Below are 27,369 nucleotides of genomic sequence, written 5' to 3' on the forward strand. Positions count from 1 at the left end.
AAAAAGTCCTAGTGGTCCCTGGTCAAAAAAAAGGTTGGGAACCACTGCTCTAGATGCACATTTTCCCCATCAGAATTCCCCAAACTCAACAATAAGCCCCCCTGCAGAGCTCTGAGAATTCAGATGGGAAAAATGAGCATCCAGAGAGCGGCAAAACCTCCCAGGCATCCTCCAGCCCGCGTCTTCTCGCTTCTCGAGAGCGATATCCCAGCGACGCCTTAGAAGTTTGGCCCATTCAAGCTCCCGTACCCGTGGCTCCTTTCGTTTCGCGGCCCTCCTTTTTTTTTTTTAACATTCTATGACCTCACCCGTCGATGGGCGGGGTTGTGGACTCTCATTGGTCGATGGGCGGCGTTGTGGACTCTCATTGGTCGACGGCCGGCCTCACCAGCCCGGAAGTGTTGCGGAGGCTACACGTGCGGCAGAGGGTTGTTATTGACGGGGTTAAGGATGAGCTGGCGGGGAGCCGTGTCTGTTGGTAGGCTTCTTTCTTCTCCGTCCCCCGCAGGCAAAGTTTTACGAGGCTCCAACGGCGCTCATTCCCTTTTCTCTTGTTGTTCCAGGCGAGGCGCAGCTTGTGGCGGCTGATTCTGAGACCGAGCCCGGTTGGTCTGACAGCGGGAGCGATGGTCCCTGGGAGAAGGACCCGGAGGGCCCTGCGTTGCAGGCTCGGTGTCTTTTCTGTGACAGGTCTGGCCCTCGGTCCTTCTGTGGGTGCTGCCCAGGCGGAGAGCCTCTTTGGCCAGGACTGCGTGCTAGGCTTCCCCTGACCCTTCCTGTTTAATCGTGTTGAAAGCTTATGCTCCGTTTGGTGAACTAACATCCAAGGAATGTAATTCACAGTGGGTCGCCGTGTTAGTCTGTCTGCAGTAGTAGAAAAGGGCAAGAGTCCAGGAGCACCTGAAAGACTCACAAAAGTATTTTCTGGCAGGGTATGAGATGGTATCTGAAGAAGTGAGCTGTGGGTCACGAAAGCTCACACCCTGCCAGAAAATATTTTTACAGTGGGTAGCCGTGTTAGTCTGTCTGCAGTAGTAGAAAAGGGCAAGAGTCCAGTAGCACCTTAAAGACTCACAAAAATATTTTCTGGTAGGGTATGAGATGGTATCTGAAGAAGTGAGCTGTGGCTCACGAAAGCTCACACCCTGCCAGAAAATATTTTTACAGTGGGTCGCCGTGTTAGTCTGTCTGCAGTAGGAGAAAAGGGCAAGCGTCCAGTAGCACCTTAAAGACTAACAAAAATATATTCTGGCAGGGTATGAGCTGTGGCTCACGAAAGCTCATACCCTACCAGAAAATATTTTTGTTAGTCTTTAAGGTGCTACTGGACGCTTGCCCTTTTCTACTGCCCAAGGAATGGTTTTAAAGCAATACGTCCCATCGCTTTAAAAGAATCAGTTGTAGCATAGAAGCACTAACGAAATGGCAGGGTACATGGGGGGGAGGGGGGAGGGGAAGTCGCAACTCCCAGTCTCTCTCCCCAATCCTCCCAGTTCTTTATGGTCCCCAGCCTTTTTAAAATATCAGCCTAGGACTGCCAGCTCCGGGTTGGGAAATACCTGTAGATTTGGGGATAGGGCCTGGGGAGGGAATAGCTGTGGATTAGCAAGGATGGTGAACACTCTCCAGTATGGGGAAACAGCACAATCTGCAAAGGGCATGTGATCTAGATCAGCTGTATTGATTGATCGATTTATTGTGGTCAATAGACCAAAACCAATTTAAAATAGGTCAGCTGTATTTTGCTCCTTTTGTACTTATCCGCTGTTAGATCCTTCACCTAGTCAGTTCTTTCCCTACACACACACACTACTTGTGTGAACTGACAAAGCTTTGGTAATTGTTGGCCAAACCTATGTTTTTATTGTGTGTGTATCTGTATATATTATCTCCCTCTTCCTTTCTGAACATAAAAATTGGTTCTCTAACTATATTTTCCTAGGTTTTTCAGTTCAGCAGAAGATGTGTTTGGCCACTGTTCATCTGACCACAGTTTTAGTATTGAGATGGTGATTCATAAACATAGTAAGTGTATTTGCTGCATTTTACATAGTTTTCTGCTTTATATTTTTCTGCATTTCACAGCTCTTTACAGTTCTTTTGGGTAAAAAAATGAAAAGATCACATCCCCCCCACGGTGTTCTGTGGTACACCTTTGGCCTATTTTATGAAATTGTATTGCAGAGTTCCCTTGCATTTGTCTAGTCAGGGAAATTGTCCCCTGAAATTGAACTCTTATCATGTTCCCATTCTTTTGTATGCGGATGATGCAGTGGTGCTTTCCTATACTAGAGTAGGTATGAAGCGATCTTTGCTAGTGTTTGCATCTTACTGTGATAAAATTAAATGTTAATCATACCAAAACTAAAATTCTAGTTTTCTCCAGATCATGGAAACAGGCGGTCTGGAGAATTGGTGATAAAGAAATCGAACAAGTTAAAACATTCAGATATTTGGGAATGCTTTTCTCTCATAAACTGAACTGGTCTATATATAGGGAACTTGCCCTTGTCTCAACTAAGAGCAAGCTGTCAGCTATTACCCAATTTTCTATCAAAAAGGAAACCAATTTGTACCAGCGGCTATAAGAATCTTTCAGGCCACGATAATTCCACACCTACTGTACGGCACCCGTGTGCGGATTCAAGCTTTTAACAAGGGGGTGGAATGAACAAATCTGATTTTTTTGCGGCGCATACTTGGTATTCCCAACTCAGTTGGTTACCTTACACTCTGTGCGGAGTTAGGTCTTCATCTTATTGAATCTAGAGCCTGGATTTCTACCATTAAGTTCTGGCTGCGATTACACTTTCATGCTCCCTCAAATATCCTTATAGCTGGTTTGGTTGCAGATCCTTATGTTTCCAAATGGTCCCAATTCATAGAAAGGAAAGTCAACTCTTTTGGCATTGATATAGAGGCATTGGCAAATTCCGGGGAAGCTCATATTCTTTGGATGATCACAGGGAAAATTTGGGACATGGAATTGCAGATAATAAACGCCACAGCAAACAAGATCTGCTCACCTACCTTTTTTGGCCTCTCTTTTCCAAAAAGAACAATGGCTGAATACTTCTCCAACTTGACCCATCCCTCCCAGCGCAGAGCCTTTATGTTAGCCAGATTAAACACATTCCCTTCAGACATAGTTTCTGGCAGATATCGGGATATTCCCCGGAACAAAAGACTTTGCAACTGTCAGTTGAGAGATCCAGAATCAATAGAGCACATTCTTCTGTATTGCCCCCTGTATTATAAACAGTGTCTAGAACTAATTAACCCTCACATTATGCCCTTAAAAAATCCAGCATATGATAGCATCACATTTTTATTAGCGGACACGACACCTGTTGTTTCCGAACATGTGGCAGAGTTTCTGACAATTGTTATTAAAAATAAAAAGCAAGAGGGTAAGGAAATAAATAAATAAAACCAACTGAGTCAATTTATAGATACTGGGTACCAATAAATAAAAGGGCGCTGGTGTTAGCTGTGGTTCTTATCTGTTGTCCGGAAGAATGTATTATTGTAGTGTTTAACCTGAAGCGTTTTAATTTGATAGTCATGTTTTAGTTATATCGTTGTATGTGAGACCCCTCTGAGCGAGATGGAGTACGTGTATGCACGCTTGTTATTATTATTATCATGCCAATAAAGGTGACTGAAACTGTATTGCAGAGTTAATATGGTGGATTACTTGTTGGTATTTGAATATAGCTGCAATCATTCTGTGTATTGAGGATAAAGGATGAAAAAAAGGAAAAGTAGTTCCATTATGGTAAAAGCCTAAGTGCACATATGTTCTAGTATATTTTCTTTCTTTTTTTTTTGTGTGTATAGAGTTGGGCAGGCAGCTTCAGCACGAAGTGTGAGGTAGAGAAACATGCTAAAAGTGAGGTTTTCAGGCAGTTCACATTTTTTAAAACACATTTGTTTTAACTGGAATCATAGAGTTGGAAGGGGCCATACAGGCCATCTAGTCCAACCCCCTGCTCAATGCAAGATCAACTGTGAATATAGGTATACATAGGTGTGTGTGTATGCAAAGGGATATGTATACATATGTGGTTTCCATTGAAAAATGAAAGGGTGCATCCCTTACAGTTGCAGAAAGTGCTTACGTTTACCAGAGCTCTTCCGCCTGTGAGAAATTGCTGGGACAGGACAGTGGGAAAAATGACTGTAAATGGTGCTGCAAGCTACTCAGGTTCTCTTGTTTGTGGCGATTTGTATGGTGCCACAATAGAAAATGGAGGAGCCCTGTGGCGCAGAGTGGTAAGTTGCAGTACTGCAGTCCAAGCTCTGCTCACGACCTGAGTTCGATCTCGACGGAAGTTGGTTTCAGGTAGTCGGCTCAAGGTTGACTCAGCCTTCCATCCTTCCAAGGTCGGTAAAATGAGTACCCAGCTTGCTGGGGGTAAAGGGAAGATGACTGGGGAAGGCACTGGCAAACCACCCCGTAAACAAAGTCTGCCTAGTAAACGTCGGGGTGTGATGTCACCCCATGGGTCAGGAATGACCCAGTGCTTGCACAGGGGACCTTTACCTTTTTACAATAGAAAATGTTGAAAACATTTTTTACACATCTTAAATTTGGGCCAGTTAGAGCTGCAGAGCTATATAATTTAAGCTGATAGTCTTATTTCCAAGAATGGTTCATTTGTGAACACAATGCGGACTGATGTGTTTATCCCAAAAACTGAAGAGAGTTCAGGACATCAGTTCTGGGATCGGATCAAGGCCAGTCTTTCAACAGCCTGTTCCTGTGCACAGTTAAGCCCACCTAAACCCATTGATTTTCATAGGCGTAGCTGCACTTGATGCACCAGAGGTTAGGCTGAAAGTGACACTGAAATTAAGTTAATAGAACTGATACAGAATAAAAGCAGTTCAGTGAAAAAAGAGTCAGGTGATAGATTAAAATTGTGACAAATATGGCTAAGTTACTCTATTTCTCAAGCTGGATTTTTTTTTTGTCTTTCAGGACTTGATTTTTATGGATATATCAAGCTAGTAAACTTCATTAGGATTGAAGTAAGTTACTTAGTATTTCGTGAGTAGAACAAGACTGACATAAGATAACTGAATAATATTATGCTGTATTCTTTAGAGGTACTTTTTTTTTACTTAGGTGGGGGCATTTATATTTTACACTCTGAAAATTCACAAGGTGCTTTACAGAATAAAAACACTCTTTATTTTGAGAGCTGGATCCAAAGTGACTTTCTGGAGAGCACTGATAAGGTTTGAAGAATTTCTCCTTCAGTAGCGTACTGAATGGGATATTACTTGTGGGAAGAAACGGGAACTTTAAGCATGTTGTCTAAACTAAAAATGTCCTATGTCTTTTCCATTTATTTTCCAGAAGCCAACTGTAGAGTGTCTTATGTCAATCAGTGCACCAGTTCCCTGGGAGGAAGAGAAGTACCTGAAGCCTGTTTTGGAAGATGATCTTTTACTCCAGTATGGTAGGGTCTGTTGTAACTTGAATTTGAGTACCATCTTTATGGGAAAAAAACAAGCTTGTTTGCACTTAATGTGATTTAATGGACTGGCTTCTTCCAGGATCAAAAAGCCTATCCTTGCATTGACAAATAAATATAAAAGGCCTTCAACATCTGGCTTGTTAGGTTTTTGCTTCATAAAAGAATTTTAAATATTTGTGTTTTGTGTGGGGTATAATGTCTCACATGTCTGATTATATGCCTGTGATGCCTTGAAATGTTCCCTTGACTGTCAGATGTATATTATATATGTTAAAAAATTTTCATCTGCTTTCTGTATATCCAAGCATCTGATCTACACCACTCTATCTGGGAGAAACTATTAATCTGTATGCTCTCTTTCCATTTCTAGAGACTGTTGATAGGCCAAATCAAGTGAGCTTATTTATATAGCCATAGGCCGTTACAAAGTATCCTAAAATATTTACAAAATTCTAAGAAAACGGATTAAAAATTAGTTACAGGATAAAAAGTAAAACAATAGTTATTACACAATCACAAATCTATAATCATACAATAAAGGGGGGAATCCGTTAAAACTAAAAGTGCTCTCACTTGCTATGCCTAAACAGTTTCCTAATTTTAAAGGAAAGCTGATGGGATGTGGTGGCTTTTAGAAAATGAGTTTTAAAGTGTAAGAATATACAGCTGTCCTTAGTGTAATATGGCCTAGATTTGACTGCGAAAGAAACAACCCACCTAAGCTAGCCAGCTGCCTACCTACCTAAGTACTTGTCTATTCCCCTGCTTCTCTTGACTACTTAGTTGGCAGGGGTACTTCTGGTGGAATGGGAAGAGACTGTTTTTGGGAAATCAGAAATCATTTTTCTAGGTGGGAACCCCTGAAATGCCCCTTGGTGCTGTGTGCGCACTAAGGAAATATCTGTATTTTCCCCTGCTTTATGATTCCATCAGTGTCTGCCTAGTAATCTATAACCTTGCACTAAGGAAAGACACTGACTACTAAACATAATGGAAGTGAAGAATAAACATGGTCAACAGTCAGCTCTTGCTCGCCTACTTGGCTACAGCCCCATTAAGGCCACATGCCCACCATTTTAGTGGCTATTTTCGTGTTAGATTAAGTAAGCAATACTAAGAGCTAGAAGTGCAAGCAGAGTGGCTAAAAACATTAATTACAAACCAAATTATTATTTATTGTGTATGAAATAATACTGAGGGCATGCCTGTTAAAATAAATTAAAACATCACCCCTACACAAACATCAGCACCTTACACATTTTATAACTCAACACACACACACACACACCCTGCATGGGCTTTCTGGGAATTCCCTGCCGACGTGGCTGCATTGGAGGCAGAGGCTGGCGCAGCTTCACGGCTCCCTGGTGCCGGCATTTTTGCCCCCAGGATGGCATAAGTGCCCGTTATCCTGGGATAAATGGGCATTTATGCTGGCATGAGGTCACATCGACTCCTAAGGAGCTTGGCACCCTCTTCAGGATTGCAGCCTCAGTGTCTGTTCAGCTACCCAATAAATGTTGGCAAAAAGTCCTCTTGAATAGCCAGGATAGGATTTTGTGTAACCACAGAAAAAGGCCCGATGGTTCCCCGAATCCAACCACATTTCCTGAGAAGAAATCAGAAGAGATTTTAGGTCATGGTGGTTCAGTGGACAGAGTTTTACACTTGGGATCATGGGGCGGGGCTGCCTGGTCAGCCATGGTGCTTGGTGTCCTTGGGTGTCACTGTTTCTCCACCTAAATGATTTCACAGGGTCATTATGAAAATGAAACAGGGTTACTGCTTTCATACTAGGTACTACGTTATCTCCAAAGCAAACAGAAGCCTTTAATAATTTGTTCTGCTTAGTCAAGGGTCCCCAAGAATTCTGAAAATATCTTTTTGTAGCAGCCTTGAAACGTGAAGGTTTCTGAATTGCCAAATACATAAAGACAAGAATGGATTTGTGTGTATATAAAAACAAGAGTTTGTTATTGCAGAATATTTATTATTGCACAACTAGTTCTGTGAGCAGCTTTGGGCTTGCATTTCTCAAACAGTAATCTAGATAAAATAAAAGGGCCACACCACTCACTAAGAGATAAAAAATAAGGCCAAGGCTGATGGTGGAAGTAAAATGAAAATATGTTTTATTATTCAGCTAAGAATTTCCTATGCATTTTGCCAACCGGCTTTTTCAGGGGAATCTGTTAGTCTTTCAGTGTTTCTCAACAAGAGCACAAGATCAGTACTAATTTCACGTAGGGAATTTTTACATGAGTTTGATGGCAATAAATAAATAATATTTTTGCTTTATTTGCACCATTGGCTTTGGCCTTGTTTTTTTTTATCTCAGACAGTAACCTCACATGTCACATAGTACTCACTACTTGAAACTGAAGAAGAGGAGTTGGGTTTTATACCCTGCTTTTTCTGTACCTTAAAGGAGCCTCAAGGCGGCTTACAATCGCCTTCCCCTCCCTGCAACAGACACCCTGTGAGGTAGGTGAGGCTGAGAGAGTTCTGAGAGAACTGTGACTAGCCCAAGGTCACCCAGCAGGCTGCATGTGGAGGGAGTGGGAAATCAAACCCAGTTCTCCAGATTAGAGTCCGCTGCTCTTACCCACTACACCACGTTGGCTCTGCAATCGGTAGGGTTGTACCACTTTTTGTGATACAGCATAAGATTAGCTGATTCAAGAAAAGTTCTTTTAAAAAAATTATCAGGTATGCCCACACATTTGTTTAGATGCTGACCATTTGTCTTGTTCATCCCTCAAGGGGAATATAAGCTTGCCAAGCATGGCAATGGCATCTTTGTGATGAGGATGCCTGTAAATACCTCAGCATCTCCCTGAACACTCCAGCCTTTGTTTCCTTGTGCGCTGGTGTGCAGTTAATATGTGGTGAGTTCTTTTGTGTTTCCTCCCAGATATAGATGATGATGTTGACTCTGCCAATACCTCTTGCTCCAATGGGCTCACAGAGGCTTCATCTCTCCTGGAACGCTTAAAATGCACAGAACACCGAGCAGAGTTGGCAGAAGCAGCGCTGGCCAGAGCCCAAGAAGATCTTCATAAAATGAAGTACTGTTTTGACCAAACATTTTATGTATTTAGAAACTTAATTGGCACCTCTCTTGGATGCATCAGACTAAAATAGGCTTTATGTACTATCAGTGGTCACTAGAAACCCGACTGTATAAACGGTTCTGGTATATTGAGTGCGGCGGTAAGATTTTTACAAGTGTAAAATTTACCAGCTATTTTGTTCCACCCAGTTCTAACGCGATCTCCTGACAGATCTCTTTTTTTTGTGTCTGACTATTACAGTAGTTGCTGTTCAGCTTTCCCCCCCTAACTGTAACATTTCAGTTGTGAGACAGGGTTCCCCCCCCCCCCAATACTATAAAAGAATGGGTCATTTCCAGTGAATGGAACTCCACCCACACAGTGAAATTTCCCTGGCTTTATTCTTCTGCTGCGGCTTAGTGTTCACTTCTCCTGAGCTTCATTTTTTATTTTTGCCATCAAGTTGCAACCGACTTATGGTGACCCCACAGGACAAGAGACGTTCAGAGGTGGTTTGCCATTGCCTGTCTCTGTGTAGTGACCCTAGACTTCTTTGGTGGTATCCCATCCAAATACTGACCAGGGCTGACCCTGCTTCTGAGATCTGACAAGATCAAGCTGTCCTGGGCTGTCCAGTTCATATGATCTCTCAGCAATGGGAGAGGGGAATTAGCCAGAAGCATCCCTTCCTTCCTCCACCAGTGGAAGTCCAAATATTGGAGGCGACCCAATCTCAGCAAAATAAATAAATATTGTGAACCAAATACATTTATATTTAGACCATGTCAGCCAAATAAAAATTTAAAAAATCCAGTTGATTGGGTTGTGACTATAAGGGCAGACCCCAGAAAGTTTACTAAAAGCAAGAATGAATGTACCTGGCTCAGACTGCAGCCATGGCTTTGATTTGGCTTCTGATTCTCTTTTTGTAGTACATGAATGTGCATCCACTTCTGCCTTCCACCATGCACCTGGAGTAGTTTTTGAGTGTGTTACAAATATAGAAATTCATGTATCATTCCCCACTTAAGGGAAAAGGAATCACACAAGTGGAAATTGCATGTCTGTTTGATTCTCTTCATGTTGTGCCTTACTTGAGGTGTTGGGTGGAGGGAAGAGGTGCATTCTCAGTACCGGAAGGGACACGTTGGCTCCTTGTTTATAAGAACTAGACCATTGCACATGAAGTTGGTTTGGTATTATATTTACTATCCTATGTAGAAAACAATTTTTAAAAATGGGAACTGGGCCACTGCGTTTATTTTATTTTAGCACCTATTTGTGGCCTTTGGTTGTAGAGAACAGTTTTGATCAGATAGCTTAGAACCCTAAATGCATGTTTGGCAGTATGCTCTCTATTTAAGGGTATAGCCCTCTTTCCTGTTGAGAGCCAGTGTGGAGTAGTGGTTAGACTAGGATCTGATAGACCTGGGTTAAACCCTATGTGTCCATGAAGAAGAGGAGTTGGTTTTTATACCCAACTTTTCTCTTCTGTAGGGAGTCGCAAAGCAGCTTCCAATCACCTTCCCTCCCCCAAAAGGTAGGTGGGGCTGAGAGAATTCTGAGAGAGCTGTGACTAGCCCAAGGTCACCTGGCAGGCTTCATGGGGATTGAACCCGGTTCTCCAGATTCCACGGCTCTTAACCACTCCACCATGCATGGGAAGATCATTGGGTGACCGTAGCCAGTCCCACGCTGGCACTGAGCCAGTGTGGTGTGGTGGTTTGCAGCAGTGGAGTCTGATCTGGAGAGCTGGGTTTAGAGGGCAGTATTGGTGTGATTTATGTTGTCCAAGACTCTTGGGTAATTGGATTATTAGAAATAAAGTAAAACTGTTGATGGAACTGTAGACATGTGCATCATGCTCAGCACAGTTCTTGAGGCTTCAGTAAACCCAAGTACAGGATAATGAGCACATAAAGCTGCCTTATACTGCACCAGACCATCAAGGTCAGTATGGTCTACTCAGACTGGCAGTGGCTCTCCAGGGTCTCAGGTAGAGGGCTTTGACATCACCTACTACCTGATCCTTTTAACTAGAGATGCCGGGGATTGAATCTGGGGCCGTCTGCATGCAGAGCAGCTGCTCTACCACAGTGTCGCAATCCTTCCCCGACAGGTTTTAGTGGCAGCGTAGGCTACAGTGGGAGAGCAGAGATGGGAGATTCCTACTTGCTGTTTGTTGGCTATTCCAAACTTCATAATATGGACAAATATGGGGATAAATTGAATATCCATGACACAGAATGGGTGTCGCTCAGTACAGAATAATGATCTCTTAGTGAATTGTACTCTTTTGTTGCCATTACAGGCATGCATGGCTGCTGCAAAACAAGGCATCTTGAAGTGGCTCTTCAGGGCAGAAATGCACTGTTAATATTTTTTATAGTTACTTGTAAAGTAACTTTTCTTTCCTGTAACTGGTTCCTAGTCCTTGAAAACACATTATTTTAAAATTCGTTGTTAATTATTTTAAGTATGGCCTCGTTTCAAAGGACTGCAAGCAAATTTCCCCATCTCCACCTTTCCTGCTACAGGCCACTGTGCTTGCTAAAAAGAATCCCCTGCAGGCCTGAGGGTGTTTTGGAGCAGTATGGTGTGGGCGACTGCCGCATGGCAAGGGGAAATTATCACTTCCCACTGTGCAGAAGTTGTTTTCTGCTCCAGGAAAATAGACTCTGGGTCTGGCCCAGTATGTAAGCAGTCAGTGAAGAGTCTGGGTCTGGCCCAGTATGTAAGCAGTCAGTGAAGAGTCTGGGGAAAGGAGGTAGGCAGTAGTTTGAGTGCCCAAGAAGAAGAAAAAGAGGTGGTTTTTATATGCCGACTTTCTCTCCCTTTTAAGGAGAATCAAATTGGCTTACAATCTTCTTCCCTTCCTGTCCCCACAACAGACACCTTGTGAGGTAGGTGAAGCTGAGAGAGCTCTAAGAGAGCTGTGACTAGCCCCAGGTCACCCAGCTGGCTTCATGTGTAGGAGTGGGGGACCCAACCCGGTTCACCAGATTAGTATCCGCAGCTCATGTGGAGGAGTGGGGAATGAAACCCGGTTCTCCAGGTTAGAGTCCACTGCTCTTAACCACTACACCACCCTGGCTCCCAAGTCTGCTGCATCTTTTGGATGACATGGTATCTGTCTTTCTGGGTTTCCTGCTATTTTAATGTTTTAGAAGAACACCTTTAAAACACTTTTTTCCTAATATGCAATCGTCACTTCAGTATAGCTGCGATTTTTAAGGTTGCAACTTGAGGTACAGAAGGTTTTCTTTCCTGTTAACATCAAAATTGAGTGGATTGGTCTGGGAAGACCTGTATGCCAAAGGTGGCTGATGAAAGAAACAGCCAAGCCAGGATTCCAGCGATCAGAGTTTTGTAGCACATCATTGTTCCAGCGATCAGAGTTTTGTAGCACATTGTTGCTTGAAAAGTGGAAAAATACTAATGCTGATATGCAGAGAATACCAAACTCTTCTGCAGCAGCTTTCCTCGCAGTGGCCAGCAGAGGGAGCTTGAGCTTACAAGGATGTTCTTTGAAACCTGCATGCTTTCTCTCCCCCCACCCCCCCATCTCTCGCCCTGAGGTTTTGCATTTTTTAATGGTCCCGTAAACATGTCTCAAGGGTATGTTTCAAATTGATTACAGACAGTTTGCACAGGATTTTGTGATGAATGCAGAAGTCAGAAGCAGCTCGGCAGCCGGTGCCATTGCGGAACTGCGGGAGAACGAGGAGAATGTTTATTTCAGCTCTTACGGGCACTACGGGATACACGAAGAGATGATAAAGGTTAGAAAAGTGAGGACAGGCGTGTCTTCCCCTCTGTAAAGATGGAGGCAAGACTGACGGGTCCATAAAATGTGCTGCAGCATAGCTGCATTTTTAACCCTCTCCTGACTTGTTAGTGGTTCTCCCGCTGAAAGCGAAGGTGGAGAATGAAATATATGGGGGGGGGGGGGGGAATCATACACAGAACCCACAAAATCTGGGATCCAAAGGGCTTCATGCATTTCGGCTTTCCTTACATTGCAGTCGGTTACGTTGTCCGCAAAGCCACTTCAGAATGTCAAAGAACCCTCTGGAGCTGGATTCAGCACAGTGCCGAGGGGCTGAAGCCAGGAACAAAATCGCCAATTCGCAGTATTTCTAGAATTAAAGACATTTTTGACTCTGCAAGTAGAAACTGATTATACATTGTACATTATGAAAGTGGTGATTATGAAAGCGGGTGACTGAATTTAGCAGATTAAAACTATTGTGGTCCTCTAAACAGGTAAATTACTGTTCTTGGTTTGGTCATACTATTATGCCAGAAACAGAGGTGGTTTCAAGGGAACTGAAAATTGTGTACATGTATGCATAAATAAATAAATATGAATATATGTATATAAACATAACAAATGGGCACATTAATAATATTTTCACCTATTCTTTCATGGCTCCTCTGTTCCATTTTTACCTGTATGTAGAAAAGAGCAAGAGTCCAGTAGCACCTTAAAGACTAACAAAATTATCACTTCCCACTGAGCAAATAGAAGTCGTTTTCTGCTCCAGGAAGGTAGACTCTGGGCTTTGTTAGTCTTTAAGGTGCTACTGGACTCTTGCTCTTTTCTACTGCTTGTGACAGACTAACACGGCTACCCATGGTTAGCCTTTAGGCAGAAACCTGTTTATTAATGTGTATTAATGTGATGTTTGGCTTGTCTGTAAAGGAAAAGGTGGTGGTGGAGGTGGGGAAACCACCTTCAAAGAATTGCATTTCACTGTTTTGGCGACAGTACCTAAACATTCACTTGCTCAGTTCGAGCAGGGCAATTTATATGCCCAAGGCAAGTGGTCCTGGGGTATCTGGGTATCTGTCGGCTTTCCCAAGGCTTCTGTCTTGATTGGTGACAGGAGCAGCATTGTTTGCACTGATGCTGCAATGCAAGTTAATGACCAGTAGAGACAATAACCCATAGTAGAGGCAACGATGAACAATGCTTTGAGCTAAAACTGGGCGACAAGGTCCTGAGGTCTGTTTTAGTGCTCAAACTGTGTAGAATCCACACATGTTTTAAAAATAAAGTAGAAGTCCAGAAACTCCCTCCCCCCAAAAAATTAGAACCTCAGATCTGACAGGTTAATTGTCCATTAGATAACCATAACTCCACAGCTTTATTAAATTTGAGACTATGATTAGCTTAAGCTGTATTGGGTCTAGTACAATGCTAAATTGAAGCGGAAAGCAGGATAAATATATCCATTGTTAAGGAATGGCATGCTGGTTAATTTTAGTTAGCCACCCTGAAACTTGTAAGTGAATTGTTCATACACTGTTAGAGCTTTGACAGCAATCAGCAGGGTTCTTAGGAGGAGCCCAGCAGGCCCGAGACTGATTTTGAAATTTGCTTCTTGAAATAGCGAATTCGCTTGAAAACATCAGCTAATGCTTTAAGCCAGGGGTGTTGAACATAAGGCCTGAGGGCTGGATCTGGCCCCTTGACAGCTCTTATCCGGCCCACAAGCCAGCTGAGGCAGCCACCCCACCCACTCTCAATCTGAGCTGGCGAGGCATAGCCCGGCCCGACCAAGTGACATTTATGTCATATCCGGCCCTCGTAACGATTAAGTTTGACACCCCTGCTTTAAACATTTTCAGGCTCTTTCTCTTTTTACTATGAAGGAGCACCTTGGCTAGTCAGCAATCGGTGTTCTTGCTTTTCTTCAGCATTTCAGGTGTGTGTTTTCAAACCTATGGCTGAGAATCGGTGGCTTTTTTTTAGTGCACAGCTTGCTGTTCTATCCATTTCTGGGTGTTTTGGTTGCTTTAATATTTTAGAACCACCGGAAGAGTGGGAGAAATGGCTGACGGAGGGGAGAAAAAGAACTAGCAGCATTTTATTATTATTTTATTTATACCCCACCCTTTCCCAACGCAGGCTGGGCTCAGAATCCCAAACAAATGACTGCAGCTTTCCTAAGCAGCTGTGCATGTAGTGAGGGCAGCAGTGGGAAATCTGTAGATTAGTTTGAGCTGCAAGAATAGTAAGGGTCGAAGTATTGAAGGCTTTACAGTTGACTGCTTATGTGACCTACAGTCTTGTGAAGTTAGGTGGAGTAAAATGGAGTCCAGTGGTACCTTAAAGACCGAACAGTTTATTGAAGCATAAGCTTTTGTGAATCAGAGCTTTCTTCATCAGGTTACAGCTAAGCACTTGTCAGTGTAGTGTACACAAAAATATTAGCTGCGTGTTGGGTCCTAATAACTAAACTAACGAACATAAACTGTAAAAAATACTGGAACTTACATTGATTTTGTAAAATCAGTTCCAGGTCACTCTTTTCCAATTCAGATTTATACCTTTCATCATGGAAGAGTAGCCTGATTTTACCATTAAGGCCTGTATTTTGCTTTTGTAAGGTCAATTTCTGGACTGTTCTCTTGTGAAAGGAATTGTCCTTTCCGTCCTTTCGCCATTCAGATAGCCTTGCATCGAGTGGTGCAGTGTTCAATTTGTATGCAAGCAGTGATGTTCTCTGTGGTGTTTTTTTTAAAAACTGTTCTGCTTGTACTTTATACTATTTTGGACCACTCTCATAAGGAACTAAAAATAAAATTGTAACCATTCTTTTGCTTTGCTGATTGGTCCACTTGCCGTTTGCAGGGCTAGTGGAACATATGGCTTGCTTGACGGTTTTTCTCCCTCTCTACGCATATTAAAAGGAATGAAGTCAGTTTGTTGCTAAGATGAGCTATGTGGCCAGCTCACATACTGACGTGCTGCATCTATTCAGGGGCACGATCTGGAAAACCACCAGCATTTTTGTAGTTACGCTGAGTAAGCACTTGGAGATTCCTCCCCCCCACCCCGACTTGTCATATTGTTGCATAGCCACTGGACACCTTTCTAGGTTTAAGATGAGGCTACTCCCAGGGGTGGAACAGCTTGTTTTGCTACCTAGACCTGATTCATAGTTCTAATCTTTTTAAAAAATGAGAACAGGGCTTGTGTATTTTTTTTCCTCTTGTAATGTGCTATGTAGTATTTTTCACCCCAGGTACCCAAACCTATATTACTGGTGGGCTTGGATTGTTTTGATAGTGTGTTGCTGTCAAAAAATTAGAATGTATCTACAGTTATTTTGTTAGTACTGCTTTTCAGATTATTATAGAAAGTTATCTGGCTAGTTCCCAAGCAAAACTGAAAAAACCTGTGTGCATGGATGATTCTGAAATTGTTCTTCTGGACTTGGGGGTCGGGAAAGGTTTGAAATGTGGCAAAAAGCACTTAATGTCCCTGTTATCACACTATAATTTGTAGTATGTTCTCTGAACCTCCTTTTTTTTTTTAATAGGATAAAGTGCGTACAGAAAGCTATCGTGACTTCATATATCACAATTCCCACATCTTTAGAGATAAGGTAAGTGGGTTAGCTTTAAAGCTGTAAATGTTCTTGCAGTATGAGATTCTCTTAGGTAATAGACACTCTCTTGGATTGGATTCTTTCTAGACTTGGGGGAATCATTCCTTGACAGGTTTGTGATTCAATATACTTGGGGTTCTCTTACTTGAAGAGCATTATTCAGCTGCCGGAGGGTGCAGAACACTGATAACAGAAATGCTGACCAGCGTTGTCATTGTTCTGTGTGCTGTCTTGAAGTGTTCATTAATTACGATGACATGGTTTTGTTAAGCCTTTTTTGTCTGCTGTTTTTAAGTGGCATCTGAAATATGTATGCCTGCATTTATTTACAGTATTTCAAGTGCATTTCTAATCTGTATCTCACATGATAAAAGCCTAATGGAGATCCCTGTAGAATTAGCTTTTGAGGGATCATATCTGTTGTTGCTTTCTGAATGATACCCATATAAAGTATAGACAGTAGACTGATTGCTACAGATTTCTTTCTTTGCTGTAGACTGTATTATCTTATGCCAGCAAGGATAAGGGTCTAGAAAGCAAGAAAGCTATAAATAAGTGGCTGCATCCAATAGACTGTCCCAGGCATTCACACATGCTGCTTTGCTTACATATGTGTAATTGGACTTGTGAACTTACTGCTAAGTCCTTGCTAATCTTTGAAAAAGGTCACAAAGTGCCAGTGTGCTGAATGTTACTTAGACAGTGCCATAAGATGGAAGCTCCCATAGTTAGATACAGGAGCTTTCTGCTCCCCAGAGACCCAGTTAAAACTTGTTTAATATATGTAGTAAATAAAATATGCTGAAGATGGGAGGGGCAGGTGAAAGAAAGGTTGATTGGTGAGTTGGAAGGAGAGAAGGAAGCAGGGACAGGGGAGAGGATATGAGGGCTGTCTGGAGGAGACATAGTGTGAGGAACTGGGTACAAGGAAGATGAAGTGACACCCACAAGTCCTTGTGGGTTCCCTGCTTGTTATATTGTATTGGAGAAATTTAAGCAATGAAACTACTAAAGAGTGAAGATTAACTCCAAACCTTTGACCAGTTTTCTCAGATTGTGTGTAAACATCTCCTGAAGGAATGTTTGGCATTAGTTATGTTTTTAAAATAGAATTATGGAAACAAATGGACTTATTTCCTATATATTAAAGATTGTCTTAGTTGTAGACATCTGTTCTCAAGCTTTGCCCATTGGCCTCTCACTTGTGTGTATCTTAAAATTGTGGCTACCTTTAGCATGATTTGTGTATTGTTGCTTTAATCTAATCAGAAATAATGTCTAGTTTGATAGAAACCACATATAAAGAGGCAGCATAAGTAGCATGTTTTGTTTTTTGAACATTCTTAAAGACATCAAACTTCTTGTAACTAAGCATTTCATCTTAGACTTTTGGATTGAAAAACAGTTCCCTTTTACTGCTATCTAAAGCTTTTCCATAGGTGCCATGGAGCATGATTCTTTAATATCTGAGATATGCAGAATATAATTTTGATAGCAGGACACTGTGGGTCACTTCTGCTCTAATGCAGGATGGCCTGTGCTTAAAATTTAAGGCACATGTTGTTCAACAATAACATTTAAGAATGGTTCAAGAAACCAGACTTTCTGGTCAAATGGGGTTTAAAACCCCAGGTCATTAAAATTTATATCCATAATTATTGCATACATTGACGTCTAAAAGTGCCATTTGAGAATGGCTTATAATTGAATGTTTATTGACTTCATTTATACCTGCCCTTTGTTCCCAGTGGGAACCCAAAGAGGTTTACATTGTTATCTTCTCTATTTTATCCTCACAGAACAACTCTAGTGGAGTGAGATCTATATAGTCCAACACCCGAACCATTACACTTCTTACATTGTGCTGTATCTTGTACACCTTCCTTGCTCATAAGTTACAAAAGAAAGAAGTGTATTTGCATTTTTAATCTGATTGTTGTAAACCATGAATGCTGTGAGCATTTAGCAATACTTTAGTTAGGTGCCTTGCTTCCAGTTCGTTTACTGACTACTTCCACGGTAGTCTTTCCAGTGAGGACATGCATTTTCTGATCATAGAATCATAGAGTTGGAAGCGACCACCAGGGTCATCTAGTCCAACCCCCTGCACAATGCAGGAATTTCACAACTACCTCCCCCCCCACACCCCCAGTGACCCCTAATCCATGCCCAGAAGATGGCCAAGGTGCCCTCCCTCTCATGAACTGCCTAAGTTCATAGAATCAGCATTGCTGACAGATGGCCATCTAGCCTCTGCTTAAAAACCTCCAGGGAAGGAGCACTTACCACCTCCTGAGGAAGCCTCTTCCACTGAGGAACCGCTCTAACTGTTTAATGATGTAACACTTCACTGTTGCCAGCTTTGGAAAATACTGACAGATATGGACCAGTGCCACCAGCAGTCTATTGTACTGGCTGCCCCCTCCCCAATTTCATTTTACACTGGTGCTCACCTTCAGATGTCATGACAAGTACAGAGCTTGATTCAAGGCATCCAGAACTTGGAAACCTCCATTCATGATTTATATGGAATGTGAAAAAAGGTGGGCAAGGAGCAAAGTAGGCAAGCAAGCTTTGTCAACCTGCCCATCACAGTCCAACCTCTGTTTAACGCTGATACTCAGGGCTGAAAGACCCAGGCCTTAAATAAAGATCCAACCCCTTATACTGGATGAAGATTTCATTAGGCTCAAAAGGGCATAGAGAAAAGCCTCACTGTGGTAACACTTAGATGCATCTAGAGTTCACAGCTTTTGGTGGGGCATTATAGATAACAAGAGGAACATCTGGAAGTTCATAAACACTGCTAAGATCACAACAAGCTTAGGTCGACCTTGTAGAAAGTGACCGGGAGTTACCTAATGACGTTAAGGTGACCAAAATACATATCTTGTTAGAAAGTGGTCCTCCTTCATGGATGGCTTGAGCTAGAGGAGGGGGGCACCAATTTGTGTGATCACATAAATATTTTTTTTCCTTTCACCCCTAGGCAGACTATGTTTACAGGGTGGTTTGCCATAGCTTTAATGTTAATGTGTGCCCAAATGTTAAGAGATTTCATGAGGTTAATAGATGATTGAATGTCATTTCAGGCTTCTCAGCCAGTGCCTCCCTTTATTCTCCCCAAAGTCAAATCTTTGAGAAGCAAAATAATCAACCTTAACTGACAGATGGTCAGGTGGAATGGGCTGCTTTGTCTTTTGCATGTTGATTTTATCAAGATAGGCGTTTCATTCTTATGTTACGATAAATGATGTAGAAGAATTTCCTGGAGACTCTCAAAATACCTCTGATGGGAACATCTATAAAACATCAGAAAGAGCTAAAAACAGATATACATAGCAAGAAAATATATGGACTCCCATTTGTACAGTTATAGTGGAGTGGGTAAAGCAGTATATTCCCTGAAAGATAAACTTGCCAAAACAGAATACTGTAGTTGCTATGCCAAACCAAGATGGTTAGATAATAGCAGTTTGTTTTTGTGGCTTCTGTGCAGTCCCAGGCAAGCCACGGAGAAGATTAGAAAGCTTTTGGAAGAGTAGGCTCCCTTGGAGCGCTGCCCTCTCCCCGTCTGTGACCAAGCCTTAACGGCTTTTCCCGCCCAGGGGTCACATGACCGGGGGGTGGAGAGCACTCTTCCCTCAGTTCTCATTCTGCCGCCGCGGAGAGAACAGCGATTTAGAAGTTTTCCCTGCTGTTGCCTGAGGTAAAAGATTTTAAACTTTTTTCCTCTTACCGCTTTGGGATAGACTTTTTTTCGGAAGAGTGATATTCTTCTTTATGGACATGGCGCTTTTCAAAAAATGCCGTTCTTGCGGCATGAAGATGGCCTCGTCTGATGAACACCACGACAGTCTCCTTTTCTTAGGAGAGGGCCATATTGTAGCCTCCTGTAGACCCTGCTCTTTATTCACTGACAAGTGCCACCGGGATCGCGCCAAAAAACTTAAGGCGGCCTTGTATGAGAAGGCTTTCCGCCCCGATAGTGGGAAGTTTTCTGAGGTCCCTTCAACATCAAAGAGACCTAAGGAGATACCTAGGGAATCTAGGGCTTCGTCTGAACCGCCTGCGAAGAAGCACAAGAAGAGAAAACATCTCTCTTCCCCCAAGACGAAGCGAGCGGGTTCTACAGGGGAGGCCGGGGCACGTTCAGCGCCGACTGCGTCGACCTCGACTGGCCCACTGTCGACTCCGATCTCAACGTCGAAGGAGACGCGGAGGGATGCAGCCTCACAATCACCGCCAACGACGGCGGGTTCGTCGCCTAGACATAGAGCGCCATCCAGGAGAGGCTCCAAATCTCCCAGAAACAGATCGGAGTCTCCCCGAGCTGTGTATCCCAGTGAGCTGGGCCATAGCCCTCACAAACGCCTGCAGTGTGCGTCAGCACCTGCCTTAAGGTGTCCTCGCACCCTTCGCCACTGGGGTTGGAGGTCGATTTGTCGTCTTCGGAAGAAGACGTCGTAGAGGTACCAGAGATCCTGGCTTCGGATCCAGAGGACCTGTCCGACAGAGAGGTCCACCGCATGGAGCGTCACCTCCACTTCCAAGACTGGAGTCTGTGGGGTTTCTGCCCTCCGCCACGGTACCCGCCGTTCCCTTATGGAGGCCATCCCTATGCATATGGTGACTATCGATGTCATGTCAACGTCGACTATTATCGACGTCATGTCGACGGCGACTACCTTCAGTCCGGAGGAGCATCTGGCCAGTCGGGCTTGAGACCGAGAGCTTCTCCACCGCTGCCCGACGTCGATCTTCAGTGCTGCCGAGAGGACCAGACCAAACCTAGGCCTGATTTGGGAAGGGAAGACCCCATCCCGTCGACGTCGAGAGCGGCCGACTCCAGAGAGACTCGAGCTTTGACGTCTACAGCCATGCAAGTCCTTGACGATGAGGATGTCGGCGACGAAGCAGATCGTGCTTCAGAACAGGGTTCAGAGGACACCTCTCCCCTCCCCAGAGGATACGGTGGGGGACCCCACCCCCATATCCCCTACCGAGGACTTAAAGGTCTTTTCGGAGCTCTTGCTCCGTATGGCCAATGCTTTGGGTTTAATGACTATACAGTCTGACCCCAGACCCTCTGACCCCATTATGGGGGTGCTTTATAGCCCTGATGCGGGGCCGGCTAAATTGCCTATGGTTCAAGGGATAAAAGAAGTGGCTATGGCTTCATGGCACAAGACTGCCTCGGTGAGAGCCTCCATTAAAAAGATCGAAAATTTATATAAAATTGATGAGGAAGAATGCCAGTTCCTCTATAAACATCCGCCACCCAACTCGATTATCACTGAGGTTTTGGCTGCCAAATATAAATCTGGTTCCCACTCTGCCCCCCTAGATAAGGAGGGGCGTAAACTCGATGGTCTGTGGCACAAACTTTATTCCTCTGCTGCTTTAGGCATTCGTATTGCCAATTTTAGTGCCCTCATGGGCCGGTACCAAATGTCCCTATGGGACAGGGTATCTGAAGTCCTAGACTCGCTGCCTTGAGGACAAGAGGGCTGTTCTGAAGTCCATCCAATTAGAGGGCCAATAACTAGGCAAAAACCAAATAGCTACCTCTAGACATGTGGCAGACTGCTCAGGTAGGTCCATCGCCTTGAGCGTGGTCCTCAGACGCCATTCCTGGTTGAGGGCATCCTCTCTCACACCAGATGTTAGAGCCCGCATTGAAGATATGCCGTTTGACGCCAAAGCTCTTTTCTGCGAACAAACGGATGAGGTATTACACAACCTAAGAAAACAAAAGGCGACTGCTAAGTCCCTAGGTGTCACCCACCAGTCTGGCCCCACATATAAGCCTCGATCATATAACAAACAGCCTCAGACCTACTACCCGGCCAAGTTCAACAGAACTCAGTCCTGGGGCTATCAGCAGCCCCAATCTCAACCCCGTTACCAACCCAATCCCCAACAGGGAAAAAGGTACACCCCTAGGGGAAAGGGCAGAAAAGGGAGTTATTTCCCCCAGGACCAAACGAATAAAAAAGGTTCGGCATGACTGACCGTTGGTTCTACTGTTGCCATGTTTGGTGAACGCCTCTGTCATTTTTCAGTAAATGGTTACAAATTTCTCATGACTCCTGGATATTGAGTATAGTACAAAATGGTTATTTCATTGAATTTCTCTCTGTCCCTGTGTATAGGCCTCATACCCAGCATTTAGATACGGAGGTTGTCCAACAGGAACTGCTGGACGAAGTACATTCTCTTTTACAAAAGGGGGCAATTCAAACTGTCCCGCCCACTGAGGTTCCCAATGGTTTCTACTCCTGGTACTTCTTGATTGATAAGAAGGGAGGCGGAAAGAGGCCCATCTTGGACCTGAGGGCACTGAACAAATTCATAAGGGTTAGGAAATTCAGAATGCTCTCTTTACCACAGATCTTACCCCTACTTTCAGGACCCCTGTGGTTCGCCTTTTTAGACCTCAAAGATGCATACTTCCACGTCGCCATTCATGAGGAGTGTAGAAAATATTTGCGTTTTTGGTGTGCAGGAATTGCTTATGAATATACTGTGTTACCTTTTGGGTTGTCTTCAGCTCCACGTGTGTTCACCAAGGTTATGGCTGAAGTGGTAGGCTACCTAGCATTGCAGGGATGTTGCATTTTCCCGTACCTTGATGACTGGCTGCTAGTGGCCAGTTCCCACCAGGAATTAACACAGTCTGTAGCCAAAACTGCCTCTACCCTTACAGAACTGGGGTTGGTGATCAATCTCCAAAAGTCACGCCTAGTCTCTGTGAGGACTATAGACTTCATAGGTGCTGTCCTGCAGACTGAGCCACATGCCGCTTTTCTACCTTTGCCCAGGATTAGATCCATCCAGAAAATGGTTAGATTCTTTACACTTCAGAGGTTTCAGAAGGCTGTCACAATACAGAAGCTACTGGGATTAATGTCTTCAACCATGGCCGTGGTTCCCTTTGCAAGGCTCCGCATGAGGCCCCTGCAAAATTGGTTCTTAAGATCCTTTAGGATGAATGTTGACCCTCAGGGTAAGAGACTATCTATCCCCAGAGTGATCGTCAGATCCCTTAAATGGTGCTCAGACGAATGCAACCTGTGTAAAGGGGTGAGTTTCAGGTCAACACACATGATGTGCAACTTTTTACTGACGCCTCCCTTGGGGGATGGGGAGCGCATACAGGGTCCCTGACAGCTAAGGGATGTTGGGTGCCTCGAGAAGCAACCTTGCACACTAACATTCTAGAAATGAGGGCAATTAGATACAGCCTTCTCTCTTTTTCAGAATTCCTCTCACACAAAGCTGTCCTCATCGCTACGGACAACACTGCTGCCAAGTTCTACCTAAACAAACAGGGTGGAACCAATTCACTAGCTTTATGCCAAGAGGCTACCCTCATATGGGAATGGGCAATAGAGCATGGAGTTTCCCTCTCAGCCATTCATGTAGCAGGGTGCTCCAATATCACAGCGGACGCCCTAAGCAGGGATACCTACAAAGACCACGAGTGGTCTATCCCCTTCTCTTCAACCTATTTTCCTAGAGTGGTGCTGGCCAGAGGTAGACCTTTTCGCCTCAGCAGAGAACACGAGGTGTCGACTATTCTGCTCAAGGGCAGCAACAGAAGCCGGTTCCCTGGGGGATGCTTTTCAGATCCCCTGGATAGGAAGGTTACTGTACACTTTCCCACCAATCCCCCTGATCCACAGAGTAATAGAGAAGGCGCTTCAAGACAGGGCACACATGATCTTGATAACTCCTTTTTGGCCAAAGAGACCATGGTTTGCCACCCTCTGGGGCATGTCACAACACAGGTACATGGAGCTTCCAAACTCCCCCTACCTGCTGCAGAGGGGTCCAGTACTGCATCACAACCTCGCATCACTCCACCTTGTAGCTTGGAGGATCATGGGGTGACCGCGTGGTCGGATAGTGTAGCCCACATTCTCCTTTCTTCCCGCAAGCCTTCCACTAATTCTTCGTTAAAGTGTCACCTGGCAGCTATCTCCGCTTACCACGGTGGTGTGGATTCTGCTTCTTCAAATTATGTAAAAAATTCCTTAAGGGACTGGACAATGTATTCCCTCAGGTTCAGGCTCCAATTCACCAGTGGAGTCTTTCCCTGATCCTTTCCCACCTTACTTCAAAGCCCTTTGAGCCTATGGCTTCAGGCGACCTTCCACTAGTGTCCTACAAGACGGCGTTCTTGGTAGCTATCACATTGGCTAGGAGAGTCGGTGATCTCAGGGCCCTGAGAGAGGATTCTCCCTTCACTAAGTTTTTTCCTAATAGGGTAGTCCTTTGGCCAAGTTTGTCTTACCTTCCTAAGGTGGTGTCAAAATTCCACCTTTCTCAGGACATCACATTACCTGTGTTTTTTCCCAACCCAGACTCCAGCTGAGAGACAACTCCATTCACTAGATGTACGCAGAGCACTGCTTTTTTACTTACAAAGAACAAAACCCTTTAGACGGGATAATAACCTGTTTATTTGTTTTAGCGGCCCAAACAAAGGGAAGGTAGTCTCCACTCAGACCCTTTCACGGTGGGTTGCTTCTGCCATCAGATTGGCATACCAATCAGCAGGGGTAGAGTGCCCGCTTCGCCTGCATGCACGCTCCACTAGGGCCCAAGCGGCATCAGTGGCTTTCAGCTCGATAGGTGACATCGCGGAGATCTGCAAAGCTGCGACGTGGTCCACGCCAATGACTTTCATCCAACACTATGCCGTGGACATCGATTCAAGAGCCGACGCAGCTGTGGGGAAAGCAATGTTGAACATGTTGTTTCGTTGACCATCACACACCCACCTCCACAGTAAGTGAGCTTGCAATTCTCCCATGTGGGACGGCACAGAAGCCACGAAAACGAAAAACAGTGTTGCTTACCTGTAACTGTTGTTCGTTGAGTGGTCTTCTGTGCAGGCACACATCCCTCCCTCCTTCCCCGCTGTGGGCTGGCACCGTAAAAGAGTGTGCTCCCCGTGGCGGCGATAGGAGAACTGAGGGAAGAGTGCTCCCCACCCCCCGGTGATGTGACCCCTGGGCAGGAAAAGCAGTTAAGGCTTGGTCACAGACGGGGGGAGGGGAGTGCTCCAAGTGAGCCTACTCTTCCAAAAGCTTTCTAATCTTCTCCGTGGTTGGCCTGCGCCGTCCCATGTGTGCCTGCACAGAAAACCACTCAACGAACAACAGTTACAGGTAAGCAACACTGTTTATTTTTCAGTGTTCCTATAAGTTGACACAAGTATACCGTGGTAAACTATTTCTTACATAACCAAGCCAATGCTATTCTCTGAATTTTTTGGTGAGGTTTTTTAAAATTCTCATCACATTTTTCTGTGACAAGTTGCTGCTTGTAACACAGCAGCGGTGAAATGAAAATTGCTGAAGGATCTATAATTGGAGGGGGGGGAGTGACAGGCCTTTAATTACAGACCCATAAATGGCACCACTAGAATGCAATCAGAGCATTCCATCAGGCTTGGCAGCTTGAGTAATTGTCTTATACTTGAACCCTTGCGTGTTCAATTATCTCACCATCTCCCCCCCCCCATATTTTCCTTTTTTCATACCTGATGGCCATGCTTGTATACAAATAAGAAAATATAGCTGTTGCAAATGAATGCCTTCTCACATTAACACTAATTCAGGAGGTGTCAACAAATTCAGTTTGGAGGGTCACATGTTGAATATCATAGGGTTCAAGGGATACATTGTATAATGGAGAAGCAAGTCGTTCTTGTTAATCAGATGACCCCTGTGTCTTTTTCCATGCTTTAATAATGAAGAGATGAAAAGAAGACTTCAGAAGCACCAAAGCTACGTGCTCAGTCTTGATTTATCTCAAGGGTTTTGAATCCTTGAATTATGTGGTCAGATGAAAACCTCAAGAAGAATCTTCTGCATGCAGCCCATGAAGTGTATGCGTGCTTTTGCCCACCCTTCCGTCAAAGTTAAAATTACTGCATTCAAGTGTTTGTTATTATTTCAAATTACTGCATTCAATTTTTTTATTATTATTTCAGTGGAACCTCAGTGTAATCTTATGTAGATTTAATCCAGTCTGACCATATTTGCATGAGTAGTTTCTTTAGCATATGTTGCTGGTTGTGGTATCAGCAGAGCCAAACTTCCTAGTAATAATGACTTTTTGCTTTTTTTTGCTAGATTGTCTTAGACGTTGGCTGTGGAACTGGAATCCTGTCCATGTTTGCTGCGAAAGCAGGTGCAAAGAAAGTCATAGGAGTGGACCAGTCTGAAATTATTTATCAGGCCATGGACATTATTAGGTAGGAACAATTCTTCTGAATTAGTTATTTTTAGTAATAACCTGTGCTCGTAGCCATATTAAGATCGACGATTGCACATACCACAAGGGGTTAGGAGAAACTGGCATGTGAGAAGGAAAGGTGCACCCAGTGTTTAAAGCTTGGCTCAATCACATGCCTACTTATACACTTCAATTCTAAACCCACGTGAGCTACTGTAACATCTGCTTCTTTTCAGCTCTCAAAATGCAGTGCTGTTCACCACTCTCCTATAAGTAATGACGACTAAGTTTGTCTTTTCTTGGTCCTTTTGCATCTCAGCTACTAGGGTGCATTTTTACACACACATACAGAGAATTGAAATGGTTCTTTATCTAAACAATAATATAATAGTGTAAACCCGGTATATTTCTGTTGAATGTGACCTGATACTGTAATGTCCACATATAACGTGAAAAGTCTTGGGGAACAAGGAACAGTGTTCCTGCAGCTTATCACTCTGCTTTCTGCCGTTGTGCTTTCTTGCTTTGAGAAAAGGGCCCAATATGAGCAGTAATGATACGGTTCTGTTCACCTTTCCTGAAATAAGTCTATGATGGGCTGAAAACGATGTTTTCTTTTAAGGCAGTGCTTTTCCATAGCAGTTGGTGGACCTAACTCCACATTATCGTTAATGACAGACTTGAAGAACATAACCTTGCCATATACCAGATCTGAGAGAGGGTAATAGATTTTGCAAGACTCTCTTACTGTGTTATTGCTACAGTTTCATTTCAGTATGCTTTAGGAATTTAACATACAGCAGAGTTTCTTGTCTAAAATGTTTTTTATTTATAAGACAACTTTGATTTTATTCTTATGGTCATTGGTTGTGCATTTTTACGTTGCCGCTTGATCTTTGGCATGCTGTGTTGACATAAGGCTGGAAGAAAGTCATGGCTCTTGTGGGAGGGCTTTGGGTTGTTCTCTCTGACACTAGAGCCAGAATCTAGCCCTTTTGTTGGTCAGTGCTGTTGAACAAGTGGTTTGTTTGGGCCTTGAACAGCTGTGGGAGGGAATGATACAGGGCTGGGAAATTGCTTTACAAGGCATCTCACTTGGGAAGAGTATTCTTGGTTGGATAGGCTTTGCATGGCAGAGGTGGCGGTTATCTGGATCTGTCTGTTCTGCTTATGCAAACT

General features: G+C 43.8%; 1 protein-coding gene across 1 annotated transcript in view; it reads left to right on the forward strand.

Annotated features, from left to right (window-relative positions):
• Positions 1-314: 314 nt before the first annotated feature.
• Positions 315-27,369, forward strand: part of PRMT3 (protein arginine methyltransferase 3) — a 91,058-nt gene continuing 64,003 nt past the window's right edge. Inside the window, exons 1-9 of the mRNA XM_056851925.1 lie at positions 315-474; positions 564-690; positions 1,943-2,025; positions 4,985-5,034; positions 5,366-5,468; positions 8,401-8,554; positions 12,180-12,321; positions 15,871-15,936; positions 26,088-26,209. Coding sequence (XP_056707903.1) covers positions 315-474; positions 564-690; positions 1,943-2,025; positions 4,985-5,034; positions 5,366-5,468; positions 8,401-8,554; positions 12,180-12,321; positions 15,871-15,936; positions 26,088-26,209 — 1,007 coding nt within the window. The remainder of the gene's footprint in view (positions 475-563; positions 691-1,942; positions 2,026-4,984; positions 5,035-5,365; positions 5,469-8,400; positions 8,555-12,179; positions 12,322-15,870; positions 15,937-26,087; positions 26,210-27,369) is intronic.

The sequence above is a fragment of the Euleptes europaea genome, chromosome 6 (assembly GCF_029931775.1).
Source record: "Euleptes europaea isolate rEulEur1 chromosome 6, rEulEur1.hap1, whole genome shotgun sequence".
NCBI lineage: Eukaryota > Metazoa > Chordata > Lepidosauria > Squamata > Sphaerodactylidae > Euleptes > Euleptes europaea.